At 31.4% G+C, this 27850-nt stretch overlaps 1 protein-coding gene across 1 annotated transcript in view; it reads left to right on the forward strand.

The window, feature by feature from the left end:
- The window catches only part of LOC145291381 (dynein heavy chain domain-containing protein 1-like), a 494383-nt gene that overhangs the window by 306419 nt on the left and 160114 nt on the right, over positions 1-27850 (forward strand). Inside the window, exons 66-70 of the mRNA XM_080137171.1 lie at positions 897-995; positions 1728-1905; positions 2629-2814; positions 11743-11894; positions 26385-26612. Coding sequence (XP_079993297.1) covers positions 897-995; positions 1728-1905; positions 2629-2814; positions 11743-11894; positions 26385-26612 — 843 coding nt within the window. The remainder of the gene's footprint in view (positions 1-896; positions 996-1727; positions 1906-2628; positions 2815-11742; positions 11895-26384; positions 26613-27850) is intronic.

The raw sequence follows: 27850 nt of genomic DNA on the forward strand, positions 1-27850 counted from the left end.
ATCAAAATGAGTGATCACCATTCATATGAATGTGACCAATATTGTGTTAATCGTTGATATATTCTCACTAATGTTGTATTGCTAACCTTTTATCAAACGTAGAAACTTATCTACAAAAACTCAGCTTTTATGATCATCTGATTTCTTCAATTCTTATGTCTTCAGTTAAATTTGATTCCCTCAAGGGAAAATCAAATCTGGACAGTATAGAAAGATGTAGGATGACTTTGATGGTATGGCTATGTTGAAAGAATGGATGAGAATTCTTGAGTTAGAAGTGTCAGTTGACAAAGAAAACATGGAAGGAAGTGATAAGGATGGGTTTGAAGAAGGATAACTAAAAAACCGGGACAGAGATAAGTTAATTTGTAGCTAAATGTCTAAAAGATGCCAGCATGTAAAATGAATGCTAAACCAACGATGATGATTATGACGATGATGCTTGATCTTTTCTTGTGGAAAAAAGAAAGTGAACTTTGGGTTTATTTCCAGCAGCCTCATAACTTTTACTTCCCTTATTTTGTCCTTTAGTCCTCATATTCTATAGGTGATATTTCTAGCAAAGGGGGAAGAATTATTGCCTCCTCGACCAGAATCTATCCCTTGTACACTTGTCTTTGGCTGTTTTTGTTTTTTTTACTTTGAAGTAGTATTTTATGTTTTTAGCTCCTTACTTCAAGTGGAATCATGCCTTGCCTAGGGAATTTTTATCAAATAAAAATGGCAAAACAAATTTTTAAAATACTTTATTCATCTGTTTTCTATGTCTTCCTATTTTGTTTTTATTTATCTTGTTTAAATATAGCTTATTAATTGCATAGCAATAAGAAATATGAGAAAGACAGAAATTTGTTTTTTACACAAGATCCAGTGATTTATTTATTTATTTTTTTCAGACGTTTCCTCAAGGCCATGGACTCTTGTTCCAAATAAGTAACAAAAATGCAGGTCGAACAGCACTCATCAAACTTGCTTCATATTTGGCAAAGGCAGAGGTTTGTATGAAATTGGCACAGGATTCTGCAATTTAATTCAGATCCTTTCAATTGTTCATTTTTGGTTCTATTTTAAAACAAAAAATACTTTTTCTTTTTATTTTAGTGTTTCTCTGCAAATTGTATCCAGATTAATTAGAAAATGTTTTCACTTCTAAATCGTGAGAGAGTGAGTAGTTGATGCAGTATATTTAGTGTGATCATTTATGCACTAATACTGTTGGGAAAGGTATAAACCCTCAATTTACTCCAGCTGTAGGTGTTTGCGTGTACTACTGATGTCAAAATTTGCATAAATTCCAAAAAAATCTGAGAAATGATTCAGTAAAAGATGTATTTTTAACAAAAAAAATCATTCACAATTAGGTTCTGCGATTTTTTATTTAAAAATGGTAGACCCTTAACTTAAGTCAAGGATTATCTCCCTTGTTTGTGATTCTGAATTGATTGCATAACTCTTCCACATGTGATAAAACTTGATACATTCGATAAATTCTATTTTTACTTGAAATTATTTTTTTACTTGATCATTTTTCGTAATTTTTGGAATTCATACTAATTTTGACGTGATACGTAAGTATGTAAAATAATGTTTTCACCTGAAATGCGTTGCTTTAAGATCATCAATCTACACAATCACTGAAAAAAAAAATAATTGTATCTATTTTTTATTTTGGCAAATTGTATAAATTGAGTGTGGAATTAAACTTGTGAAAGTTTTTTAATTTTTAGATAATTGAGCCGTCTTTGGAGAATGACGAAGGGCAAAATTATGGTGTGATTCTTGAAAAGTCTGTCAAAATGGCCTGTCATCAAGCTGGGGTCTTAAACATACCTACTGTTCTCTTGGTGTCAGAACTCTTTGCCTACAACTGCGATCTAACCAGTATCTCTGCACTTCTTGCTCAAGGTATGCTAACTTTTCCGTCATCTTTGTTTTTTTCTTCTTTGATAAAATCCATTGAAACAAATTTTAATATTTGCAGTTTTATTTATTTTCTTAATTAACAACAAAAAATTCTTTTTCAATATTTTTGACCAAACAAACTATTCTACAAGAGAAGCCCCTCCACTTCCCTTTACTCCGATATTTGGCAAAGTTAACAAAATTACTAGATCGTGTTGCTGTGCTTAAGTCATCCATTAACTGGTAATATGGTATTAGCTTTGGGCGAATTTACAGGGAACATGAAATTTACAAGCTGTCCCCAGCTGCATGTATATCCTGCTCACAGGAAGATGACTCACAGCATCTCGCATTTCCAAAATAGTCAACCATCTGATACAGAATTGTTTAAATTTGATTATTTAACTGTGTTTCAATGCAATTATACTATATTATTCCCCAACTCAAAAATCAGTCTCTCTGTTTCTTTTAGACCTGCCATGGCGATAGCCGAAATGAACACATAACAAGAAACTACCACAAAACTTTTTAACACCTTTCCATCTTATACAGATCAAATCATTCTTCTCAGTTAGAGCGTTCTATAAAAGACTGAACCCTAAAAGGTCAACAAAAAAAAATCACAGTGAATTCTTTATTTTTTTTGTTTTTATTTCAATCTATTATTAGTTGTGTGATAATTGTTCATCTTTGTAAATGTCTACTTTTGCATGATATCATTTGTAGGCGATTGCCGAGATTTATATGAGGAAGGAATTCTATTGTCTTGCTTAGAGACGCTGGTGTTTCGAGAAATAAAACAAGCAGGAACAATTAATAATTCAATCGATGACGAAATGAACAGAATTTTCCAAATCTTCATCAATCGAATAAAACATAACCTGCATGTCATCATTCTTTTAACTCTTGAAGGTAAGTCAGATGAGGTGTCACCTTCTCACAGACATCAACTGCACACACCTTTTCATAGACATCAACTACACACACTTTTTTATAGAAATAAACTACATACACTTTTTATAGACATCAACTACACACACATTTTCATAGACATCAACTACACACACTTTTTCATAGACATTTACTACACACACATTTTCATAGACATACCTACATACACATTTTCATAGACATCAACAACACACACTTTTTTATAGAAATCAACTACACACACATTTTCATAGACATCAACTACACACTTTTTTATAGACATCAACTACACACACATTTTCATAGACATCAACTACACATACCTTTTCATAGACATCAACTACACACACTTTTTTATAGACATCAACTACATATACATTTTTTTTCATAGACATCAACTACACACACCTTTTCATAGACATCAACTACACACACTTTTTTATAGACATCAACTACACATACATTTTTATAGACATCAACTACACACACATTTTCATAGACATCAACTACACACGCCTTTTCATAGACATCAACTACAAATACATTTTCATAGACATCAACTACACATACTTTTTTATAGACATCAACTACACACACATTTTCATAGACATCAATTACACACACTTTTTATTGACATCAACTACATATACATTTTCATATACATCAACTACAAATGCATTTTCATAGACATCAACTACACATACTTTTTTATATACATCAACTACACACACATTTTCGAAGACATCAACTACACACACTTTTTATTGACATCAACTACATATACATTTTCATAGACATCAACTACACACGCCTTTTCATAGACATCAATTACACATACATTTTCATTAACATCAACTACACATACTTTTTTATATACATCAACTACACATACATTTTTATGGACATCAACTACACACACATTTTCATAGACATCAACTACACATACCTTTTCATAGACATCAACTACACATACCTTTTCATAGACATCAACTACACACACCTTTTCATAGACATCAACAACACATACTTTTTATAGACATCAACTACACATACATTTTCATAGACATCAACTACACATACATTTTCATAGACATCAACTACAAATACATTTTCATAGACATCAACTACACATATATTTTCATAGACATCAACTACACATACATTTTCATAGACATCAACTACACACACATTTTCATAGACATCAACTACACATACATTTTCATAGACATCAATTACACACACCTTTTCATAGACATCAACTACACACACCTTTTCATAGACATCAACTACACATACATTTTCATTAACATCAACTACACATACTTTTTTATAGACATCAACTACACATACTTTTTTATAGACATCAACTACACATACATTTTCATAGACATCAACTACACACACTTTTTCATAGACATCAACTACACATACATTTTCATAGACATCAACTACACACACCTTTTCATAGACATCAACTACACACACATTTTCATTAACATCAACTACACATACATTTTTAAAGACATCAACTACACATACATTTTCATAGACATCAACTACACACACATTTTCATAGGCATCAACTACACATACATTTTCATTAACATCAACTACACATACATTTTTATAGACATCAACTACACATACATTTTTATAGACATCAACTACACATACATTTTCATAGACATCAACTACACACACATTTTCATAGGCATCAACTACACATACATTTTCATTAACATCAACTACACATACATTTTCATTAACATCAACTACACATACATTTTCATTAACATCAACTACACATACATTTTCATAGACATCAACTACACATACATTTTCATAGACATCAACTACACATACATTTTCATTAACATCAACTACACATACATTTTCATAATCTTTTCATAATCTACTACACACACATTTTCTCAAAGTTGCCAATTGTCTGAACAACCTTTTACTTTTTAACCTAAAAATACTCAGATGAGAGTGGTTTATTAGTGATTATAGAGTAAATTCAAGGAATACTTGCCATTACTAAACAACAGAGAATTACCATTATCGTTCAAGAGAAAAGTCTATCAGGTTTGTGTATATAGTGTGATGATGTATGACAGTGAAACTAGATCAGTTAGGGTTGAAGACATGTGTTGCTTGTGTGAATGATAGATGGAAGGTTAATCTGTGATTTACAGATAAGCTCAAATCTGATGAGCTGAAATGAAGAATAAATCAGGACAGTATCAGGAGATGTGTGCAAAACAGGAGATATTGCTAGTTTTGTCAAACTGAAATAATGAATCAGTTATGCTTGAGTTATTTGATGTAGAACAGTTGAAATATCAGTATCAGTCGGCAGGGGAAGACCAAAGAAAACACAAATAATTGATTAGGGTCGATTTGAGAAAAAGAGAGATAAGCTGTTCACCACATGCCAACATGTAAAACAGACATGATGATGATGATGATGATGATGATGATGATGATGATGATGATGATGATTGAGCAGCAACAACATATTCCACTGAAGGGCGAACATGCAAAATATTTAAGAGTGTACTCAGTCTGTACCAGCTGAAATTAGTTTGTCATGCTATGAAAAATTATTACACATGTTGTATATGTTGCATATGCTGCACATGTTGTGATCGTCATTTTATTGGTCCAAAGTTATTGTTCAATCCAATGTAACAAATGAATTATCCTTTTAAACATCAAAAAAATAACATGTCCTGCTTAAAAAGAATTAACAAACGTTTATTTTTCTTTGGAGGTTAAAATGTCATTCGTTTTTCAAAGTCGAATAGCGGACTTATAAAATGTTTTCCTGACTAAATCAAAGCATACAGGTCTAATTAACACAGTCCTTCAACTAAGAGCTTTAAGGGCTCATCTTACTTGGTGAGACACATTGGTCCAACTGACCGCAAGCCCTTGCAAAAGCTAATTGCTCCATTGAGGCACCTAAACTCCCACTATGAGTCTGAAGACTATCTTTGATCACCCTAACATCTCCTGGAATCTTTTCACCCTTGACTGATTCTGGCCTTTGTTAGTGGTCACCATTCAACCACACAGAAGCTGATGACTCAAGATATCCACTGGAGATAACAGTTAGACAGTCTCCATTCAAAAGGGCTTATCTGCAGATATTCTCGGACATTAACTTTTCTTAAATAAGTTTGTCTCAGCATGATTCGCCAATCAATGAAGCACTTTATTTCAAACATTGAAAACACCTCTTGAGTGGTTAGACTCCAGCAGAAATATTTTTAGTTCTTTCTTCTTCCATTTTTTTTCCTTGGCATCTGTCATGTACAATGTTTGCCTTTCGTATGCACTATCAAAACATGCATCCTTGTGCATGTTTACAATTTGATATTGCATGGCAGAGTATAGACTGAGGCGCCAAATCTGGCAGGGTAAATTAACTACTAAAATAAGATGAATAAGAAGGCCACAGCAAAGATGCAGGACTGCATATTTGCACTGTTCTCCAAGCATTTAACATTTCACCAGAAATTCTGGAAAACCTGGCCTGCGATCATGTGACCGGCATGCTAAAGGTGTTTAAAGTGTTAAAAAGAGAAGTGTGTGTAGATACACAGTGGTAGGGATTGAGAATCAGCTTCGTCAGCCACCAGAGATCTATTCAGCGAGGAGGAGACTGATTCCAAACATCATCCTAATTGTGAACTTGGACGGCATCTTTAATTTTTGATAAACTACAAGTGAAAATAGGTTTATCTTTCTGTATTTTATAAGTATTTTTTAAGTATTTCATAAGTATTTTATAAATATTTTAAATTGATGTCTATTAAAATATTTTGCCTTTTTCTAATTCAAGGAATATGCTCTTTTTTTTTTTACACTCTTATTCACGTCAAATAAGACATATTGCCACTTGGATTTAAGGGGATACTATTTGGGACCATATCTACAGGAAAACCATGTAGGGAGTTGAGCAGCGAGATGCCTGTTCACATTACACTAGAACTTCTGCATATCAGTATGGTTGTTGAAGCAGAAACCCGGGAGGAAATTCCAAAAGCTATCAATTCAAAGGAAAAAACTATTAGAATAGAAGGCTTTCTGGCATCTAGGGATCTCTACTGTGAAAGTGTGGGATTTTGCTGATTGTTGAGTTAATCGGGAGTATTTAGGTTGAAGTGATATTCAATTAATATTTATGTAACAAATAATTTTGTTTTTATAATCAAATCTTCATTATTTTTTAAATATAATTCAATCTTTATCTTATGTCTTTTCATTGTTTTCAATATGGCCGCTGGCAATTCTGCTCCACTGAGAAATCTCTTTCTCTCTCCATCTAACCTGTTTTATTTTTAGAATATTTTTAAAAAATCGCATTGTACATGCTTTTCTACTTCTTTTGCAGTTTAACACCCAAGACATTTAAAAATAATCAGAGTAAAAAACAAAAAACATCGTTTGCACGTCTGAACATTGGCATGCAGTCAAAACTAAGAAAGTTTATTTCTAATTTCTGGCAATGGAGTTAAATTTTCAGGCCAACAAATAATCAAGCAAGAATTAGAAAAAGAGTTTTAAAAAATTTTATGCTTCAAAAATTCAACTCTGAATAATCCTCTTGTCAGATAATGTTTTTTTTTTCAAAAAGCATTCACACGAAATTCCTTCATGATGAGACATAAGGAAAAGTGCTTTAATAAAATAAATGTTAAAATATTTTTTCTAAACCAAAAAACGCAATATTTTCTTAAAATGAGGCCAAATGTAAATTTCTTTTTATAAAAGTTCTCTAAAAATTACAGAGTCTGGAATTGATATAGACAAAACTTTATAGAAGCTAGAAAAAATTGTAAAAGTAAAATAACTGCAGTCAAGAGTTGGCATACGAAAATGATCAGGAACCTATCGAGTCGTAGAAATTAGAAACTTGCAATTTCTGGAAAATTTATAACAGTGTGGTGAATAGTGGACAATCAACAATTCTCCCCATTACCCAACAATCATGAGATTACTTGCACAGAAACCGAAAGACTGACCTGTTTGCTCGCTAGTTTGGTTTCAACTCCACCTTAAATCCTTTCCTCCAATTTCTCCTTGTGGACAGAAACCAGACTAGTAGATCTGAAAATCATTCTTTCTCATGTCCATGATATTATAAAAAAACCTAAACAACTCTGATCTCATCCCTGCTATAATTTGGTTTTGTCAGTATTTTCTTAGTTTCGTAAATTATCTTTTAAGAACTTATGATTAGCTAATGAATCTAATTAAATTGTAGGCTGTTTTTTATTCCAAATATTTTAGAAATAATATCTCCGAGGATTTCGTTTAACTTTTTATTTTTAATTAGAACCTATATGCGAAATCTTTGAGACATAGATATAACCTTTGCCCAAAATCAAGCATGGCGGCATAAAACATCTCCCCCTCATGTTCTTTGAGTTCATTTGGGGGGGGGGGGTGACAGCCTTTAAAAATTGTGATATTTACATCTAGAAACAAAAATAGGTTTAAGGTTCCTAAAATTCGTACTAGAGACTTTGATCCAATCATGGCTGATGGAGCGATAGTGTGCTACCCCTGTTGGTTTGAAGAAGGATTCCATTTTAAATTCTATACAGATTCTCGAGTTCAACAGAAAGATTCCCGAGTTGAACAACATACACCTGAGGAAGGTTAGGGTTAGGGTTAGGGTTAGGTTGACAAATAACATTCTACCCGAGAGCTCATCCTTCAAACTCCTCAGCTTAACATTCACAGGCAACATGAATTGGAACAATTACATTGAGGAGATTGTCAAGGTTGCTGCAAAGAAGGTGGATTCCCTGTACCATGCTAGAAAATTACTCACACCAGAGAGTATCTTGTACCTCTACAAAGGTATCATTCATCCATGCATAGGCGAATTGTGTGAGTAACCTTCTAGCATGGTAGAGAGAGCCCACCTTCTTTGCAGCTGCCTTGGCACTGAGATCTCAATGGGATCTATTATCTTAAAGGTAGTTTTCAAACAGATCTCATATTTGTATAGATTGATTCAAAGAGAGAGAGAGAGAGGGAGAGAGAGAGAGAGAGTGATCCATAATAATAAGGATATGCAGATTTTAGTTGAAAGATCGGACAAACAAAAAAACGATTTCTGACAAAACCAGTCAGAAATCACAACGGCTTTTCTTTCTTCCAAAAAATATCTCTTCTTTAATCACTCTCTCTCTCTCCTCTCTCTCTCTCTCCCTTCCTCTCTCCCTCCCTCTCTTTCTCCTCTCTCTCTCTCCCTCCCTCTCTCTCTCTCTTTCTCTCTCTCTCTCTCCTGCTCTTAAGTCAAAAACACAACACAAGTGTAAACCTAAAACCCCAACTTATAACATAGATCCTCCCCCTCCACTACCAAATTCATTTACAAAAGACCAAACTCGACCTGGTGTTCCTGTGGATGATTTCCTGATTAAAAGTTACTCAACCATGACATCAAACCCTAACCCCTAAGTCATAGACATGGAATTGATGTCTACGTTAAGGGCAGCTTTCGATGTGGCAGAAGATCCTAAATTTTCCTGTACGTGTTTTCAAGTATTTCCTTATTCACAGCTTGGCCTTAATTGGCCACACAATAACCAACCATAACAATCTGTGGAGAAAATGGATCATCCTTCAGTTAACATTCACGTGTTTGGAGATTTTAATGTTCACAATGTTGACTGGCTTGTCCCCTCAAACACAATTGATGATGAAGGGAGGTTTTGTCATGATTTTTCTCTTACTTATAATCTAACGCAAATTGTTGATAAACTTTCTTGAGTACCCAATGCTGACTGACATTTTGCAAGTCCTCTTCTGAGATCAAACGTCTTTCATAAAACAACAAAAAAAAAACAACACAATTCGTAATGACCCCCCTCAGTTATCTACAAACCAGTTTTGCGAGTCAATCCGTTACTAAACGCAAACAGTCTTTTAGCTTCTAACCTGTTTGCAAGTGCCGCATACAAAAGTGTGCACGGTTGTTTCTCAAATGTGTAGGTGTTGTTGTTGCTTCATATGGTTATGCGTGATGGAGCTATTGATTTTATTAGAGACACAAAATTTTATAAAAATGAAAAAAAAAAATCACTTGTTTTCAGTCGATAATTAGTCTAGTATTTAGAGAAATATTTTCTGACAACAGGTTTAATCGCAAGTTTAAACTTGAAACAAAATTTCCTGTTTACTTTTATTGTTGATGTTGACATTATTTTATTGCCATATTTCTTTGTATGCAGTGGACTTCCTGCCAGAATTTCCTTGGAGATCAAAGTACGGGATGTATTACTTGGTGACAATTTTCGTTTTCCAATTTATCATTTTTGTTTCTGTTTTCATGCATTCCTTTATTAAACAGTGACAAATGTTTATTTTTCAATTTAACTCATCATCTGTTAAAATAACACCTAAATTTCAAAGGTGCTCTCCAAATTACATTCCAATCCTAATCTATTTTTAACAACTGCAAGTTTTTTTATAGTAGTAATGACTCTTATAAAATACTTACCTGGGTGCCCGGTGTTGCTCAGCTTTTTGGAGGTGTGTGTGAGCAAAAAAAAAAAAAAGTGTTAGTAGGCAGGTAGGCTCGAACTCGTTACGTAAAGGAGGAAAAGAATGTGAAAAAAATGTTGTTGCGCCCATCGCTCAACCGGAAATGGCGTAGGTTTAAATCAAGGTTAGACAATCGAAAAGAGGCGATGATTTTCGAAGAAAAAAAAGCGACCCCTCTCTGTAGAAAAGTGTTCAGTTAAGGTTGAAGAAATAAATTTTTTTGGCTAATTTTTCGATATTTGTCGCCCGAAGGGTCGAGCTTCCAAATGATACAATCTCGTGAAAATCTGCTGCCTCTGTCGAAAGTTTTAGGCAGATATATAAACAAACATACATACATTTAAACAGACAGATGAGATTTACATTATAGATTATTATTACTTCACTCACTGGAAGTTCTCACACAGGTTATCATCAGAAACTGCTTACTTACAACAATCGATGGTATTCCCTGAAATCCGGGTGACAACAAGCCTCCCAGACTACCAGCACTCTTCATCTTTTTCGATAGCCTTTGCAAATGATTTTACGTTATTGCAACGTTCGTTTGCTATTAATTTTTCGTTAACAATGACCAGTTGTCTTCACTGGAATTTGGATGGCAATAAGCCTCGCCAAGATCCCAGTCCTCTTCGTATCTATCCATCAAAGTCTAGTTAGTGCTTTCACTCTTTAGTTTTTCCATCCTCCTCGACCCTTCAACTATTTGATGCGGTGTCAGGCAATGCGGGCACTACATTTTTTTTGGGGGGGGTGTAGGGGGGGTGTAGGGAGGGGGTGTCAACTTACAATTTTTCAATTTTAGTTTCCTTGGTTGTATCTCTGTTTTACTTCTGTGGCATTTTATTAGCGTTTGTCATTTATATAGATTAAATTATGCATTTAAGAGTCTTCCTTAAAATTTCAGCTGTTTCCAGCATTACTGTCCATCGTATAATCTGAGTCTTCCCTTTGATTTCGGTTTCTCCTAGTCTTTTATCCTCATTACTATTGGTGCTGCCTTGTTGCTGCTGTTGTTGTTGTTGTTGTTATTATTATCATTATTATTATTATTATTATTATTATTATTATTATTATTGCTTCTTCTTCTTCTTCTTCTTCTTCTTTTTCTTCTTCTTCTTCTTCTTCTGTAACTTTCCATTGAAAATCTCGTTACAAGTAAAAGCCGATGTAAGATTGGTAGTGATGAATAAAAATAAACATATTCAGCGTTGATCAAAAATTCTCAACAAATTTTTTTTTTGGGGGGGGGGGATCTGCCAACAACAACATTTGCGCATTATGAGAATCTTGTTTTGTCAATTTATCAAGCATGATGCACTAAAAAATTTTCTTCCACAGATTCTGGACTAGCTGGATGCAAAACCCGTGATCTTTTGGAACGTTATCCAAGCTTGGTGAAACATAGCTGTTCTCTCTTAATAGAAAACCCCCTCTCCACAAGTGCATACCAACAATTGAGCCTGGAATGGATGAAAGAAGGGAATATCCAGGTAAGAAGGTGAAATGAGATCAGTTTGAAAGCAGTTATTTACAACAGGGATTTTAGTCACCTAACTATAAGGGGGCGGGTTAGGTGGGGGGTATTTTCAATAAGCAAATCTGCATAACCTCCCTCCCTCTCTCTCTCTCTCTCTCTCTCTCTCTCTCTCTCTCTCTCTCTCTCTCTCTTTCAAATGATCAGTAAAGATTATATTTGCGGATGGTACCTCACACGTTTACACTGGTTTTTGCCACCCATTTATTACAATTATAAAAATCTACAGAACCAATTCCTAAACTGTTTTAGATGTTTCTATCTATAACATCACATTTTATGAGTTACTCTCTCGGCAAATCTGAAACGTTGCTAATGTGGAGAACTACTTGAACGTTTGGAACTTGTAGCTAAGAGTTTAGAATACCAAGCAGGCTATTTTAATGGGTAAACAATTTTTTGAAATAAACAATAAAACAATTATAACATAAATGTGAAATTGACATTGAATTCGAATACAGAAGGAGAAGAGGTGGATAAGTAGGAAACGTTCGTAACAGTTTGTACATGGAAGAGGAAGTCAAGTATGAGTATATGTTTCCTGCCTGAGCATGCCGCACACGGACCTGTTTAGGTAGCTTCTTAGCTAGTTGAGTGGATGAGTCCTGGTCCTTTTTCAGTTTTGCTAATAAAGATCCGGCAAGATGCACGCTCCCCATTTATATTTTAAACTTGGCTTCTCTAATAGATTTTTCCCCTTGGAAGGATATAATCTACTCCTAAACTTTAAACCTATTTAATTTCCTCACACTTAAATCTTACTTCCATTTAGAGATCAACTTCCTTGGTTTCGGAAGCAAATCGGAAAATGGTGAGCAATCTATCTATCTATCTATCTATCTATATATATATATATATATATATATATATATATATATATATATATATATATATATATATATATATATAAATATAAATATATATAAATATATATATATATATATAATAATATATATATATATTTATATATATATATATATATATATATATATATATATATATATATACTAGCAGGGGTGCCCGGCGTTGCTCGGGTGTTTGGAGGTGTATGCCGTGCAAAAAAAGCAAAAAAAAAAAAAAAAAATGGTTAATTTTTTAAAACTTTGACCCCTATTATGACCCCTTAAAATTTATAGTTTCGGGCTCAAATCACTTTATTAAGTTAGATCCAGGTTCAAGGAACCTATATCTAAAATTTCAAGTGTCTAGACCCAAAATTGTCGGAGGAGTTTGGTAGAGTTCTTAAAGGTCAAATCGTTGAAATTTGACCCCTTAACAGCCAAATTTCTGGCTGACACCCGTCACATCGATTTTCCCAAATCTCAGTACCCGGTATTTCAAATTTCGAGTCTATAGACTAAAAATTGACAGAGTTATTGCGTAGGGAAATGTACACAGACAGACAGACACACAGACACACACACAGACAGACAGACAGACACGTTCACTTTTATGGATATATATATATATATATAGATAGATAGATATAGATATATAGATAGATAGATAGATAGATAGATAGATAAGGAATAAAAGTTATATATAACTTTATTATATCATCAGAACAATAAGGAAAAGTTACAGGGAAATTTAAGAAAAAACCTTTTTCGACCATGGCAATGAATTTTTCAATTTTGAAAGTTGGATTTTTTATCACTCGTTTTCCAGTTTTTAATGTTGTATATCTTCCTATATGATTTTCCTGCCTAAAATTCCATTGTTTGTTTTTTTGGGGAAGGGGGTCGATCGTTTTTTAAATTTCTCTTTAATTTCAAATTAAATTTTCTAAAAGTTCTTTTTCTCTAATATCGAATCCGAAATTAGGATTTTTTTAATATTGTAACACCCTCTCTTATGAAGTTACGTAAGGACCCCTGATCTTCGAAAACTTGGCTCGTGTCGTCTCGTACTTCTGGAGGCCGTCACATTGAATTTGGTATGCTGAAAACGAATAACAAAACTCACACGGGCAAGAAGGACCACAGACGCTTGAATTCTATTCTACGAAAGGTTAATTTCACAAAGTTTACAGACTTTTTACATATATGTACACGTGAAGTTCTTAGTAAGTTTTTAAAAGTCTCAAATCTCTCTTCTCTTCAGAGATAGCCTCAGAAGGGTTGAAGGAGGAGCATGTCTCAGGAAGCGGTGTTGTTACTTCGAGTTCCACGCACAAACTCTGGCTGGAAACTGACTAATTTCACGCGGCACTAGCATTAATAGGAGTGTCAGTGTTTGGGGTGGAAGGTTTCCTCAGGCAATCAAATCATGCCACGCACTTACGGAAAAACCCAGATTGTGGGTGTGCAATCAAGCCATGTCGCTAGCTTGCAATCTGAGATTCAAATCAATATTAAACTCCCATGACCCTATGGGTCACCAGCTGTCAGTCAGAACACCTGGTACTGAGTTCGTCGGTGCCAGACAATTTCCTGTCGTCAATTTTGAATAACAAAATATATATCTCTAACTTCCAAACAATAAGCAAATATATCTATTTTGACAATGAATTAAAATATATATTTATATCTTCTACTTTAAGTCCTTGGGATATCCTCCATTACCCGGGATCTATTAAAGCAATCTTAGCATAGTTATGCGGTCCCCAATGAGGGGCAAACCACTCCCTTAGGTCGATCACGTCACAATATTTCGGATGTGCTCAACCTTTGTTATGACTACAGTTTTTTCATCTTGCAGTTTATTTAACAAGAACGTGTCCTGGCCGGCTTTTGGAATTATTTAACTGCACTCCCCCTCCCTTTTTTTTTTTTAAGTAGTCTGATATATGCCTCTTGTCTAATACACCAAATTTTATATCCCAATATAAATCTTTATCTTGATGGGATTGAAATCCACAAAATCTTGGAATTCCACTAATTACCTTCCTATTCTGTGAAAATTTCTACCTGGATCTTTCTATTTTCCCATCAACACGTGATTATACCGGTATTCTAAATATATTGCTATACTGTGCAAATACTTTCTGGATTTACGAGGATTGTACTAATGTTGCATTTGTACACAGTTGCCATATTATTTGCCTTGGAACCTTATTGGAACTTGTATCATTTTATTTTATAATTTATTTTGAACATTTTTCTAATCCCATTTTCTTCACTTTCAGATTGTTTTATTTTTATTTTTTTTTTTATATATTTTGAAAAATGTTCCATATACCTTATTTACAATTTCTATAATATCTCTTCCCCTTCTTTCTCTACTTTCTCGTCTACCTTTCCCTACCTATATTTTTACTTATATTTTTTTTATATATTACCTACATATATACTACCATTCCGATTTACCTTCATGTGTTGTACCTTCATTTAATTTCTATTTACCATTTTATCCTATTTCTTCATTCTCATTTCATTTCTAAATATCATTCGGCCAATTTTGTATGTATGTGCATTTTGCACAATTCCGGCCTTTATCCTCTTCTCATGAGAAGAATTTCGCTTCGAAATGCCATGGCCTAAAGAGGGTTTTTTTTTCTTAAATTTCCCTATAACTTTTCCTTATTTTTCTGATGATATAATAAAGTTATATATATAACTTTTATTCCTCATTTTTCATTCAATATTATAATTACTCTCGTAATAGTGTTAAGTTTTTCTTATCTTGATAAGTTTTTCTTTGTTAAAGATTTACTGTTTGATAACATAATTATTTTATATATATATATATATATATATATATATATATATATATATATATATATATATATATATATATATATATATATATATATATATATATGTATGTATGTATGTATGTATGTATGTATGACGCTAATAATAGCGGGATTTATTTTATTTTTTTACTATTTTTAAAACTGGTGAATTTCAAATTTGTATTTTGACGTAAACAATGAAAACAACACGATTTTTTAAATTCTCTCAAAATCAAATACTTGATTAATATTTTTACAGACTTATTTAAAAAAAAAAAAAAAAAGCTGAAGTATGTATAAATTGAAATAAGATAATATAGAAAAAATTCTCATATTTTGTCCCCCACCCCTAAATCGATCTTATCAGAAGTATTTGGGAGTGGGGATTTACATTTTAGTTTTTTTGTTTACATATTAAAATATACTGGAATGATAAAATAAAATTTATTTAATTTTGGGCCATAATCGTTGCAATTTATGCGATTTTTCTCGATTTTTCGGAAGAAAATAAGTTGGAAAATATATTAAAACGATTTAAGTTTTATGAAAAGAATTTTAATTATGTATTTTTTATATTTTAGATTTTCCCCTGTGACTTTTCAAAATATTTCGGAAATAATTTGTAATTTTTTTAATGATTGAATTTTTCAAACTCTGTGTAAAAAATGTGGCAGATTTATTCTTAAATTTATTATGAATAAACAATCTTACTGTTAATAATTTTTTTTAAATTTCAAATCGAGGCAATATTTCATTAATGAGCAAATAAAAAATATATTTAGAAATCAAACGTGAATAATTTTTATCTATGGAACACCGATTTGTTCATCTTCACATCTCACTTATAAAAACCGTCGCGTAACCTGCATTACTTATTTCTTCATTGATAAAACAAAAATATAATTTCTAAACCAAATAACTTAAGCAATTATGAGTTCAAACTTAATTAAATTTCTTTGTGCACAGCTGATTTTACAATCTGTTTATATTAAATAAAAAATAACTTTTAGTTTATAATTCATTAAAAAAAATTTGAATTGAAAATAAATTTCCGATAAAGTTAGTTTAAGGATTTAGTTAAAATTAAAATAATGCTTAGCTTTAGGAATGAAAAATTAATATTTCCTTGAATAAAGAGGAATTTAATAGAAATAATTGAAATATTAAATTTTTTTCGGACTACAAATTACGATATTGAAAATTATTAAATTGTTAACAAGAAAAAGTTGTCACGTAGGGCCGTCCATAGATACCGGAAGTTAATTGTTTCTTGGTGTTATCTGCTTAAATATAAGTTGTTACTTTTTTGTTATTTGTATTTATTTTTTTTTTTTTTTGTATATACGCACCAATATATGCGTCTTTTTTATAATATTTCAAGCCAATGTTATATTTCACTTGAGTAATGATTAAATTAAAACAGGGTATAATGTATATTTGTACAGATTTTTCTCTATATTAAAATGCTTAATTTGGCTCTTTTTCGAAAAATTCGCCATTGTGATTTTTGTCATTTTTTAAAGTTTTTTTCAGTTTAAAACGATATGTCGCCGGTTTTATGGAGTGTAAAATAAATAGTGTTTATATGCGATTCAAACCGTGATCCTTCTTTTTACACTATACTACTGTAATAATCACAATGAATTAATTTCATTTTATTAGTTTTTACTTGTATCTTTTGTTATGGGTGTCGAAAATTAGTGTCATATATATATATATATATATATATATATATATATATATATATATATATATATATATATATATATATGTATATATATATATATTTTTTTTTTTCACTTCAAACAAGGCACATTACCACTTTGATGTAGGGGGCTACTATCAGGGACTCAAGTTGCAGAGGTACTATGTAGAGAGTTTAGCAGCAAGATGTCTGTTCACATTACACTTGAGCTTCTGCATGTCAGTGGCGTTGGGGAAGCAGGAACTTGGAAAAGAATCCCAAAGTCTAGCCGTTCTGGGGAAGAATATATTAGAATAGAAGGCTTTCTTACATTTTTTGTGAAGGGGATACAAGGACTTGTAGTTCGTCAGAGCATCCACCATTAAAATAATTGTAAAACAGGCAGAGGAATCCAACATTTCGTCGATGGGACAGGGGCTGATGCTTAGATGACAATTCAGGACCTATCAGGTTGGCGACTCTCTTTTGAACCTTGTCTAGGTGCAAAAGACTAGTAGTAGATTCACCAGCCCAAATGTGACAACAATACTCCATACATGAGCGAATGATGGCCTTGTAGAGGTATAAGATACTTTCATGCGTAAGTAACTTTCTAGCATGGTAGAGAAGCCCACCTTCCTCGCAGCAGCCTTGGCAATTCTCTCAATGATTTTGATGTATCTATTCCAACTGATGTTCCCTGTGAACGTTAAACCGAGGAGTTTGAACGAAGTACTTTCAGGTAATGTATCTTTAGCCATAGCTATTGGAAGGTTTCATATAATTATTGAAGAAAACAAGCTTTGTCTTGGCAGCGTTGAACGTTACCATCCATTTTTTAACCCATTCCACTACAGACTGAAGGTCTTCCTGTAAGGTTTCAGCTATTAACTTAGATATGTGCTCATTAGTTTATCCCACGTGCCTGCTATAGAGCGAGGTGTCATCGGCAGATATACCCATCTCAGAGACAATTTTATCAGGTAAGTCATTTATGAATATTAGAAATAATAATGGTCCAAAGATCGGTCCCTAAGTTACACTCACATTTATATCAAAGTACGCCTATCGAGGACAACCTGGATTCTTCTCTCATTTAAAAAGGATTTAATTATGCTAAACATTTGTCCAGTAATAGCATAGATTTTATTTTCATGAGTAGATCATTGTGCCATACCTTGTCAAAAGCCTTAGATATATCTAGGGCTAATGCCATTCCCTTTCCTGCCTTATCCAGGGGATAAGGCAGGGTATATATTTTTCTTCATAACTTTAATTAGGGTTCAAGATTTTACCTAAAATTTGGTCAGTATATTCCTATTACTATTCTAACTAACAGGCCAACCAGAGGTCAAATAGGCCTTTTTCCGATAAGTGCATGCTCATTGGCTGATAGGAAAGGTGCGGTGGATACTAGAAAGCTGATTGGCTAACTAAAATCTCAATAGAAACTGCGTATATAAAAACGAAAAAAAAACACAAAATGCGCGCATAAGCCTGAAGAGTCCTAGAGTGGATGAAACGCGGAATATTCAGTGTAGCTTAATCGCCATATATATTTTATAACTTACTAACTAGCTCTACCTACGTATTGAGCACTTTTGAAGTAAATACTTAAAGTTTATGCATGAATTTATACTTTCGTATATTAATTTTATGTGAGTAAATTAAGTAGTTATATAAATATATACATAAATATATGTATAAAAATATATAAATATATATATATAAATATATATATACATGTATATGTATATATATATATGTATATATATGTAAATATATAAATATATATATACATGTATATGTATATATATATGTATATATATAAATATATATATATATATAAATATGCATATATATGTATAAATATATATATATGTAAATATATATATATAATATATATATACATAAATATATATACACATATATATATATACACATAAATATATATATACACATATATATACACATATATATATAAATATATATATATAAATATATATGTATATAAATATATATATATATGTATATAAATATATATATATATATGTATATAAATATATATATATATGTATATAAATATAGATATATATATATATATATATATGTATATAAATATACATATATATATATATATATATATATATATATGTTACATGATAAGGGCTGTCTCCTTTTCATGTAAGTATAAAAATAGAGAGATTAGTTAAAATGAAAATAAAATGAGAGAAAGCAGAAATCGAACCCTGGACATAAGTTTTAAAGAACAATAGGTTTAAATGGAATGTCCAGTAAATTGTTAATTCGGATGAAATAAATAATAAATAAACTATTCAATTGTTAGAAAGAATGTGGATAATAAAATATGGGTTAAATAAATTAGATATGTAGGTTGAATTCTTTTGTGAAAACAACAAAAGAAAAATAGGTTATTGGGAAATCATAATATTCAAAACGTGCAAGTCCACGCATGTTGAGGGCACGTGAATTTTAGTCACGTGGCCGGCCGGACATGCATGGATTTCTCAATATAGGAAGTGATAGTTAGTTAGAGACAGTCAGTGAGAAACTCAGAGAGAGTCTGGAGTTTGCAACTCGAACGTCTAGGAAGCGAGACGTCACTTTGAAACTAAAATGTGAAGCTTTGAATTCTTGATGAGGAAACCACGGCCGGTCGTGAAGAAATAAATTCATCATGTGTTTTGTGATAAAGCGTCTTGTGTTTGTGATTCTTACAAAAAGGTAAAGTGGAAATTGTATCATATGTCTATATATCTGTGTTATAAAATGTCATTACATACACGTCTCGACATGTCATATCCACAATGTGAATCTACATCATATCTACACTAAGACTGTCTAAACACTATCTCCTTCACTCTAAGAGCTTTCTTCTTCTACACGTCTAAGGAATGAACATTTAATATATAAGAATCGTAATAACATGAACAATCTCTCTCTAAGATAAGCATCTCTCTCTGAGTCTTTCAACATCACTCTTAATTAAACCATCTCTCTTACAACATCTCTCTCTCTAAGATACAACAAGCCATATAATAAGACTCTCTCTCAAGACAAACACTCTAACAAGACTCTCATCTCACTTAAGACTCATATCCTTTATAACATGTGAACAAATGAACATACATTATCCTTCTAATAAGAACACATTGCAATGTATAACTATACAACATATATATGTATATAAATATATATATATATGCATATAAATATATATATAAATATATATATAAATATATAAATATATATAAATATATATACATATATAAATATACGTATATATATTACATATATATATAAAATATATGTATATATATTACATATATATATATAAAATATATGTATATATATTACATATATATATAAAATATATGTATATATATTACATATATATATATAAAATATATGTATATATATTACATATACATATATACAAAATACATGTATATATATTGCACATATATATATAAAATATATGTATATGTATTACACATATATATAAAATATATGTATATATATAAAATATATATATCTATGTATATATATTACATATATATATATATAAAATATATGTATATATATTACATATATATATAATATATGTATATATATTACAAATATATATATATATAAAATATATGTATATATGTTACATATTATGTTTATAGAGAGAATATATGTATATATATTACATATATATATATATATATAATACATGTATATATATTACATATATATATAGAGAGAGAGAATATATGTATATATATATATTACATATATATATATATAATATATGTATATATATTACATATATATATATATATAGAATATATGTATATATATATTACATATATATATAAAATATATACATATATATTACATATATATATATATATATATATATATAAAATATATGTATATATATAGAGAGAGAATATATGTATATATATTGCGTATATATATATGTATATATATATAAATATGTATATATATTACATATACATATATATAGAATATATGTATATATATTACATATACATATATATAGAATATATGTATATATATTACATATATATATATATATATATATATGCATATGTATTACATATACATATATATAGAATATATATATATATTACATATATATATATATATAATATATGCATATGTATTACATATATATATATATAAAATATATGTATATATATATAAAATATATGTATATATATATTACACACACACACATATATATATATATATATAAAATGTGTGTGTGTATATATATATATAAAACATATGTATATATATATTAGATATATATATATCTAATATATGTATATTATATATATATATATATATATATATATATATATATATATATATATATATATATATATATACACTTGTGCCCGATATTATTCATACCCCTCGGATCTTTGAGATTTCTATAAGAATATTGCTCAAACCAAAAGGTAGACAATATTAAAGGGATTTCAAACAATAAATCAAGCATAAGCATTTAATTTAAACTCAACAAATAAATAAATTATGCAAGTTTGAAACATTATACAAAGAAAAACAATAATGGCACTGGTTCAAAATTATTCATACCTCTCTTACTAATAGTCAATAGCATGCCCTTTATTCTTAATAACTGCCTGTAACCGTTTTGGATATTTATCAACAAGGTTTTTACAAGCATCAACACTGATTTTTGACCATTCTTCAATGCAGTAGTTCTCCAAATTCCTCAAATTTCTAGGTTTCCGCTTTTTAACCTCAGTTTTCAATATGTGCCAGAGGTTTTCGATAGGGTTCAGGTCGGGACTCTGGCTAGGCCATTCCAAAACATTAATTTGATTATCCTCAAACCATTTCTTGACTATTTTGGCAGTATGTTTTGGATCATTATCCTGTTGAAGGACCCAGTTTGGTCCTAAATGGAGCTTCTCCGCATCCTGTCTAATGTTTTTCTGGAGTATCTCCAAATATTGCTCCTTCTTCATGGTTCTATCTATCTTGACCAAACTACCTGGACCACTAGCCGAAAAGGAGCCCCAAAACATTAGGCTACCACCACCATGTTTCACCGTGGGTATGGTGTTCTTTGGGTTGTAAGCTTCTCCTTTCTTCCTTCAAACGTAAGAAGCATCCATATGGCCAAACAATTCAATTTTTGTTTCGTCAGTCCACAAAATACTTGAGAAAACGGACTCTGGAGAATTCACATGGGTCCTAGCAAACTTTAGACGTGCTGCAAGGTGTTTTTCGGTGTGCAATGGAGTCCTTCTTGGTCTTCTTCCTTTCAGACCATTTTCATGCAGAGTCCTTTGCAATGTTTGCCTTGATATTTTTATGCCAGAAGACTCCAGATTTTCTAAAATGTCCTCATTAGTGGTGGTTGGATTTGCATTAACACTTCTTACAATATTCCTGGTGGCTCTAGCAGACAGTTTCCTTTTCCTTCCTCTACCAATCAAGTTGTTTGTTGTGTGGTGGCTCTGGAATTTTTTGATGATGCTCTGTACTGTTGCTGTAGGGACCTCAAATTTCTTGGAAATTGACTTGTAACCTAAACCATCCTTATGTGAATTCACAATTTTAGTCCTAAGATCATTACTAAGCTCTTTTTTCTTCCCCATTCTAATAATTTTTATTCTTTTATTGGTTTTCAGTTGATATCATTTTAATTTCTAGAAAAATGCAAAAAACGAAATGAAATTAATCAAAGGTTGTATAAAAGCATTCAAAATAAGAATCAAACAGAAAACAAAGTCAGAAACTCGATTAATACTGAAAAAATAAGGGGGTATGATTATTTTTGAACATTGCAGATTTTATAAATAGCTGTATATTTCTTTTATTACAAGTATCCCGAGATTTTAAAATGACGAAAATGATCAGAAGAGGTTTATTAAGAATATGTATCAATATGGACGTAAACAATAAATTCTTACAAAAGTTACACCTAATAAACTCAATTTTCAAGGGGGGTATGAATAATATCGGGCACAAGTGTATATATATATATATTCAATTTGTCTTTACATAAACGGTAATTTTTTACTATACAGTCATGAGCATGTTTTGGCCTTCTACTATTTAGTAACTAAAAACCTCTTTAGACAAAAACCCTTATATTCAATAACGGAATTCTTAATAAAAAAGGAAAAGCAACTTTCAACAAAGAAATATATACTCGTCTGTCTATCGCCCGCTGCTCGTCTAAGACTTATATGAGCAAGTGTATTTGTACCGTTTTTTATCATCTGTTTTATCTTAGTATTCCTATTTCTTTCTCCGAAAAAGTTTGGATTTAGCCGGATCGATTGACTATTTCTTGGGCTACTAGGGAACGATGAAGAGGATGGAAAGTGCAGTAGGAGGCGTAACAAAGAAAGGAAAAGAGGGAAGAGGAAGTAGAGGGAGATGGAGGAGAAGGAAAAATGGTAAGAAGGAGGAATGGAGAAGAAAGAGATAAGGTGAGAGAGGACCCATAATTTGTTTAATAGTGGTAGTTTGTTTTCTCTCACTTTACCAAAATCTGTTTTACTAGACCACCTCTAATATTTATTACCATTTCATTTGTTCGTTTAATGTTGGTTTATTAATTGGTATGTTTATAAATTTTTATTAAAACTTTTCCTAATGATAGTAATTGCAAAATCAGTATATATATCATTACTATACTTATGATAGTCAAATGTAGTCATTTTTTATGACAGCGGTAATAATTATTTAAAAAACGGAGGGTGATGTGGAATTCTTCCCAGTTATTTGCTACTAACTAGCAATGATATAACTTTACTGAAGGTTATATTAATTATTTGTAAATAGTAATACCACGGATCTTGTGCATGTAAATATACTGATATGTTACATAACTCCCTGGAGTAGAAGCACACAGATATTATTTAGAGTTATTTTCAATGTCTATATCATATAGTGTCGTGCATCATTTATCGTTTAGATTTTAGCCGCACTTAGTGATTGTGGTATATAAAAGATTCATCAAGATTGAGGTTAACAATTTTAAAGAGTTTCGTTAGAGCGTTTCATTATAGTGGAAATATAACCATTGGTTTTAGGGAGACAAAGATTTAATGTTTGTAGTGTATGTTTTCAGTTACTAGATAATTGTGTATTTTCATTTTTTAGGTTAAAGATGTTATCCCAGTACATGCACCACTAGACTGAAGTTTAGTTCGATACTTATGCTACAAGTGAATATTTTTAACGAGGTTTGGGGAAAAGCTAGCAGGGGTGTGACATACATGCATATGCCAAATATCAATTCTCTAGTGGATGGATTGAGGGGGAATATTAAGTATTTAAAGTTTGTAGAAAAATTGTTTGTAAGTGCTAGGTGTGGTTAAAAGGAATTTTTTTTACGTGCGTGGTTTTTACCAGGAAGGGAGTGGTTTTGGATTTAGTGAATGTTAAACTTGAGGATTACATGTGGGTCGTATTGGAGTCGAATTTAATTAGGATTATGGAGGAGTAATTAGCAAGTGAGAATGCAGATGTGATCTTTAATGCTTACAATTTATTGAGGTTTCCTGTTTTTTATTCAAGAGTTTATCCCTATCTTTAAATTTTGTGATAAATAGTTTTTCATTTAAGCAAAGAAGCCAAGGTGAATTCAGTGACTGGCAAGTTTTTGCTTTTTTTAGGATTTGCTGAAAGTTGATTTTCGTTTTTCCTTAAGAATTCCGCTTTTGAATATAAGCAGTGTTGCCTGAAGAGGTCTCTAGTTACTAAATACTAGAAGACCGAAACATGCTCATGACTGTAGCGACAAATTACTGCTGATGTGAAGACAAATTGAAAACGTTACTTGCTCTACTTCCGTATTGAGCACACTTGTGTTAACCTATATATATACTTTTTCACTGGTCTTATACTCATCTCAAAAAAGATTTCAGTGCTATATACTATACAAGCGTGCAATTGTTTCGGCATTTTACTAATGTTTTTATATATAGTTCTTTGCATATATGTTTTTTACTAATGTTTTCAAATATAATTCTTTGTATATATGTTTTTTTCTCATTGTTATACATTCATGTATTCAACTGTCGACGGAAGGAACTATCTACAAGTCGATGTGACTATTGTTATTTTTAAGTTTTCTTATGTATATTTAGCGCTCATGAATTCCTCCACGTGAAGAATAACAATTGTAAACTTGTATATAAATAAAACTTAACCTTTTTGACATGAGCATTAAAATAAGTGCCTGTTTATGATAAAGTTGTATATTGTAAAAGTGTATAACTCTAGTATTGCACTATTGAGCTTTCTAAATGAAATTTGTGCTATTAATATTTTTATTTGAATACAAAATTGAAAAAGTTTTATTCTATTAGTGTGTGTGTGTGTGTGTGTGTGTGTGTGTGTGTGTGTGTGTGTGTGTGTGTGTGTGTGTGTGTGTGTGTGTGTGTGTGTGTGCGCGCGTGCGTGCATGCGTGCATGCTTGCGTGTGTGTGTGTGGAACATATTGGGTTCCTATTGTACTTTATGGAAGCCATATACAAAAGTCTGTAAAGTTCCTCAATTCATTGCTTTTCATAATTATATGTGAATATAATTAAGAATGCCAAAGATAGTTTAAAGAGTAGCTTAACAGCTTTATTACTATAGCAGGAATGAGATCTGGTCGACACACTTTGGAGGTGTCAATATTTGTTTTTAATAGCGAGGACATCAGATCATCTAGTCTGTTGTGGAAAATTGGTTAGGGAGTAATTTGCTGCGTCTAAGGTAAAATTATAGGCAAATTGCTGGCCAAGCAATTCAAGCTTATTCATTCCCATGGAAGAGGCTTCGTGGTGATTGGATAGTGAGGAGATTCCAAGAGAAAATAAAAAATACAACTCCAGTTTATATCCATTTATTTATTAAAAATAATTCTAAACTAAATTGTATGCAATTACAAACAATACGTGACTTAAAACTGCTTAATTTCTCGTTTATTGCAAGATTAATTTTTTAACTATTGATCAGTAAAATTTTCCAAAATTTTATTATAATCAATTGCATCCAGCATTTTTCCTTTACAGGATCTCTTACCTAACCCACAAGAATTGGGTTTGCCGGCACTGGATGAGAACGTTGTCTTGAATACAGTTTCAGCAGCAATGGCTTACATCCACCAAACGGCACAAATCGCCTTAACGAGGCAAGTGCTCTATCAAAAACAAATAATCACCTGCTACGGTGTCAACCACCTTCGCGAACTGGTTCACATGTTCAAGCAAATTGCCCTGCTTATCATCCAAAAAGAAAAGGTAAGTTATTGCGGTTAAGGGATCAGCAAGATTTGGAATTTAGGTAAAAATGGCACCGGTAAAAATGGCACCGGTAAAAATGGCACTTGGACAACAGGACCATTTGAGAAGTACAGATTAAGCTCCCATTCTTCTAGTTTAAAATAGGGCTAAGCCCCCCTCTAAAAAAAATTTTTATTTTAATTTATAGGCATTTACACCGATAGAGAGGGGGGCTAGGCTTCTTTTTTTTTTTTTCAAATAGGCTAATCAATGTCAACAATGTGTTCTGCCAGTCTGAACAATTTAGCAATTTAGTGAGCCAGTGTGGAAAGTCTTTGTGGAGGTAGAGATTTTTACGGATGCCATATTTTCCGATGCCATTTTTACAGAGTACTCAAGAACATTCTTTGTGTTTGGTTTCATGAAACAAGAAATAAATTCTAATCTTTCTTCAGAATTGACATTATGGGAAGCAGTTAAAGATCAGGCTGAGCTTTCCAGATAACATAAATCTAGATAAATCTAGATCATATCAAGTAAGCTTTGTTCATTATGTAGCTATCCAAACCTTCATCATAATAGACTTAATATTGAATTTTAGTGAATGTTAAATTTATATTTTTGCCTGCCATATATAGAAAAATGTGTGAACATCACAGATGTATCTTTTTACCATGTATGATTTAATTGCTTTTTTTTCTATATGTTACAATGCTTGATGTGTTTTTGATATATGTTTTATAATGTTTCATGTGTTTTGGTATATATGTGTTACAATATGTCATGTGTTTTGTGACATGTGTGTTACAATGTTTCAGGTGTTTTTTGACATATGTTTCAATGTTTCATATGTTCTGCGACATATGTGTTACAATGTTTCATGTGTTTTATGACATATGTGTTGCAATGTTTCCAGTGTTTTTTGAAATCTGGTTCTTTCCTTTTTGTTGTGTTACATATGTGTTACAATGTTTTATGTGTTCTGCAACATATGTTACAATGTGTCATGTGTTTTGCGATATGTGTGCTACAATGTTCCATGTGCTTTGTGGCATTTGTGTTACGATGTTTCATGTATTTTGTGATGTGTGTTATAATGTTGCATGTGTTTTTGACATATGTGTTAGAATGTTTCAAGTGTTTTGTGACACATGTGTTACAGTGTTTCATGTGTTTTTGACGTGTGTGTTACAATGTTTCATGTGTTTTTTCACATTTGTTTTTTCCCCCTTTTTTTTTTAGCTTAATGGTTGTTT

This window comes from Euprymna scolopes, chromosome 12, assembly GCF_053919585.1.
Source record: "Euprymna scolopes isolate OS-2025 chromosome 12, ASM5391958v1, whole genome shotgun sequence".
NCBI classification, from domain to species: domain Eukaryota; kingdom Metazoa; phylum Mollusca; class Cephalopoda; order Sepiida; family Sepiolidae; genus Euprymna; species Euprymna scolopes.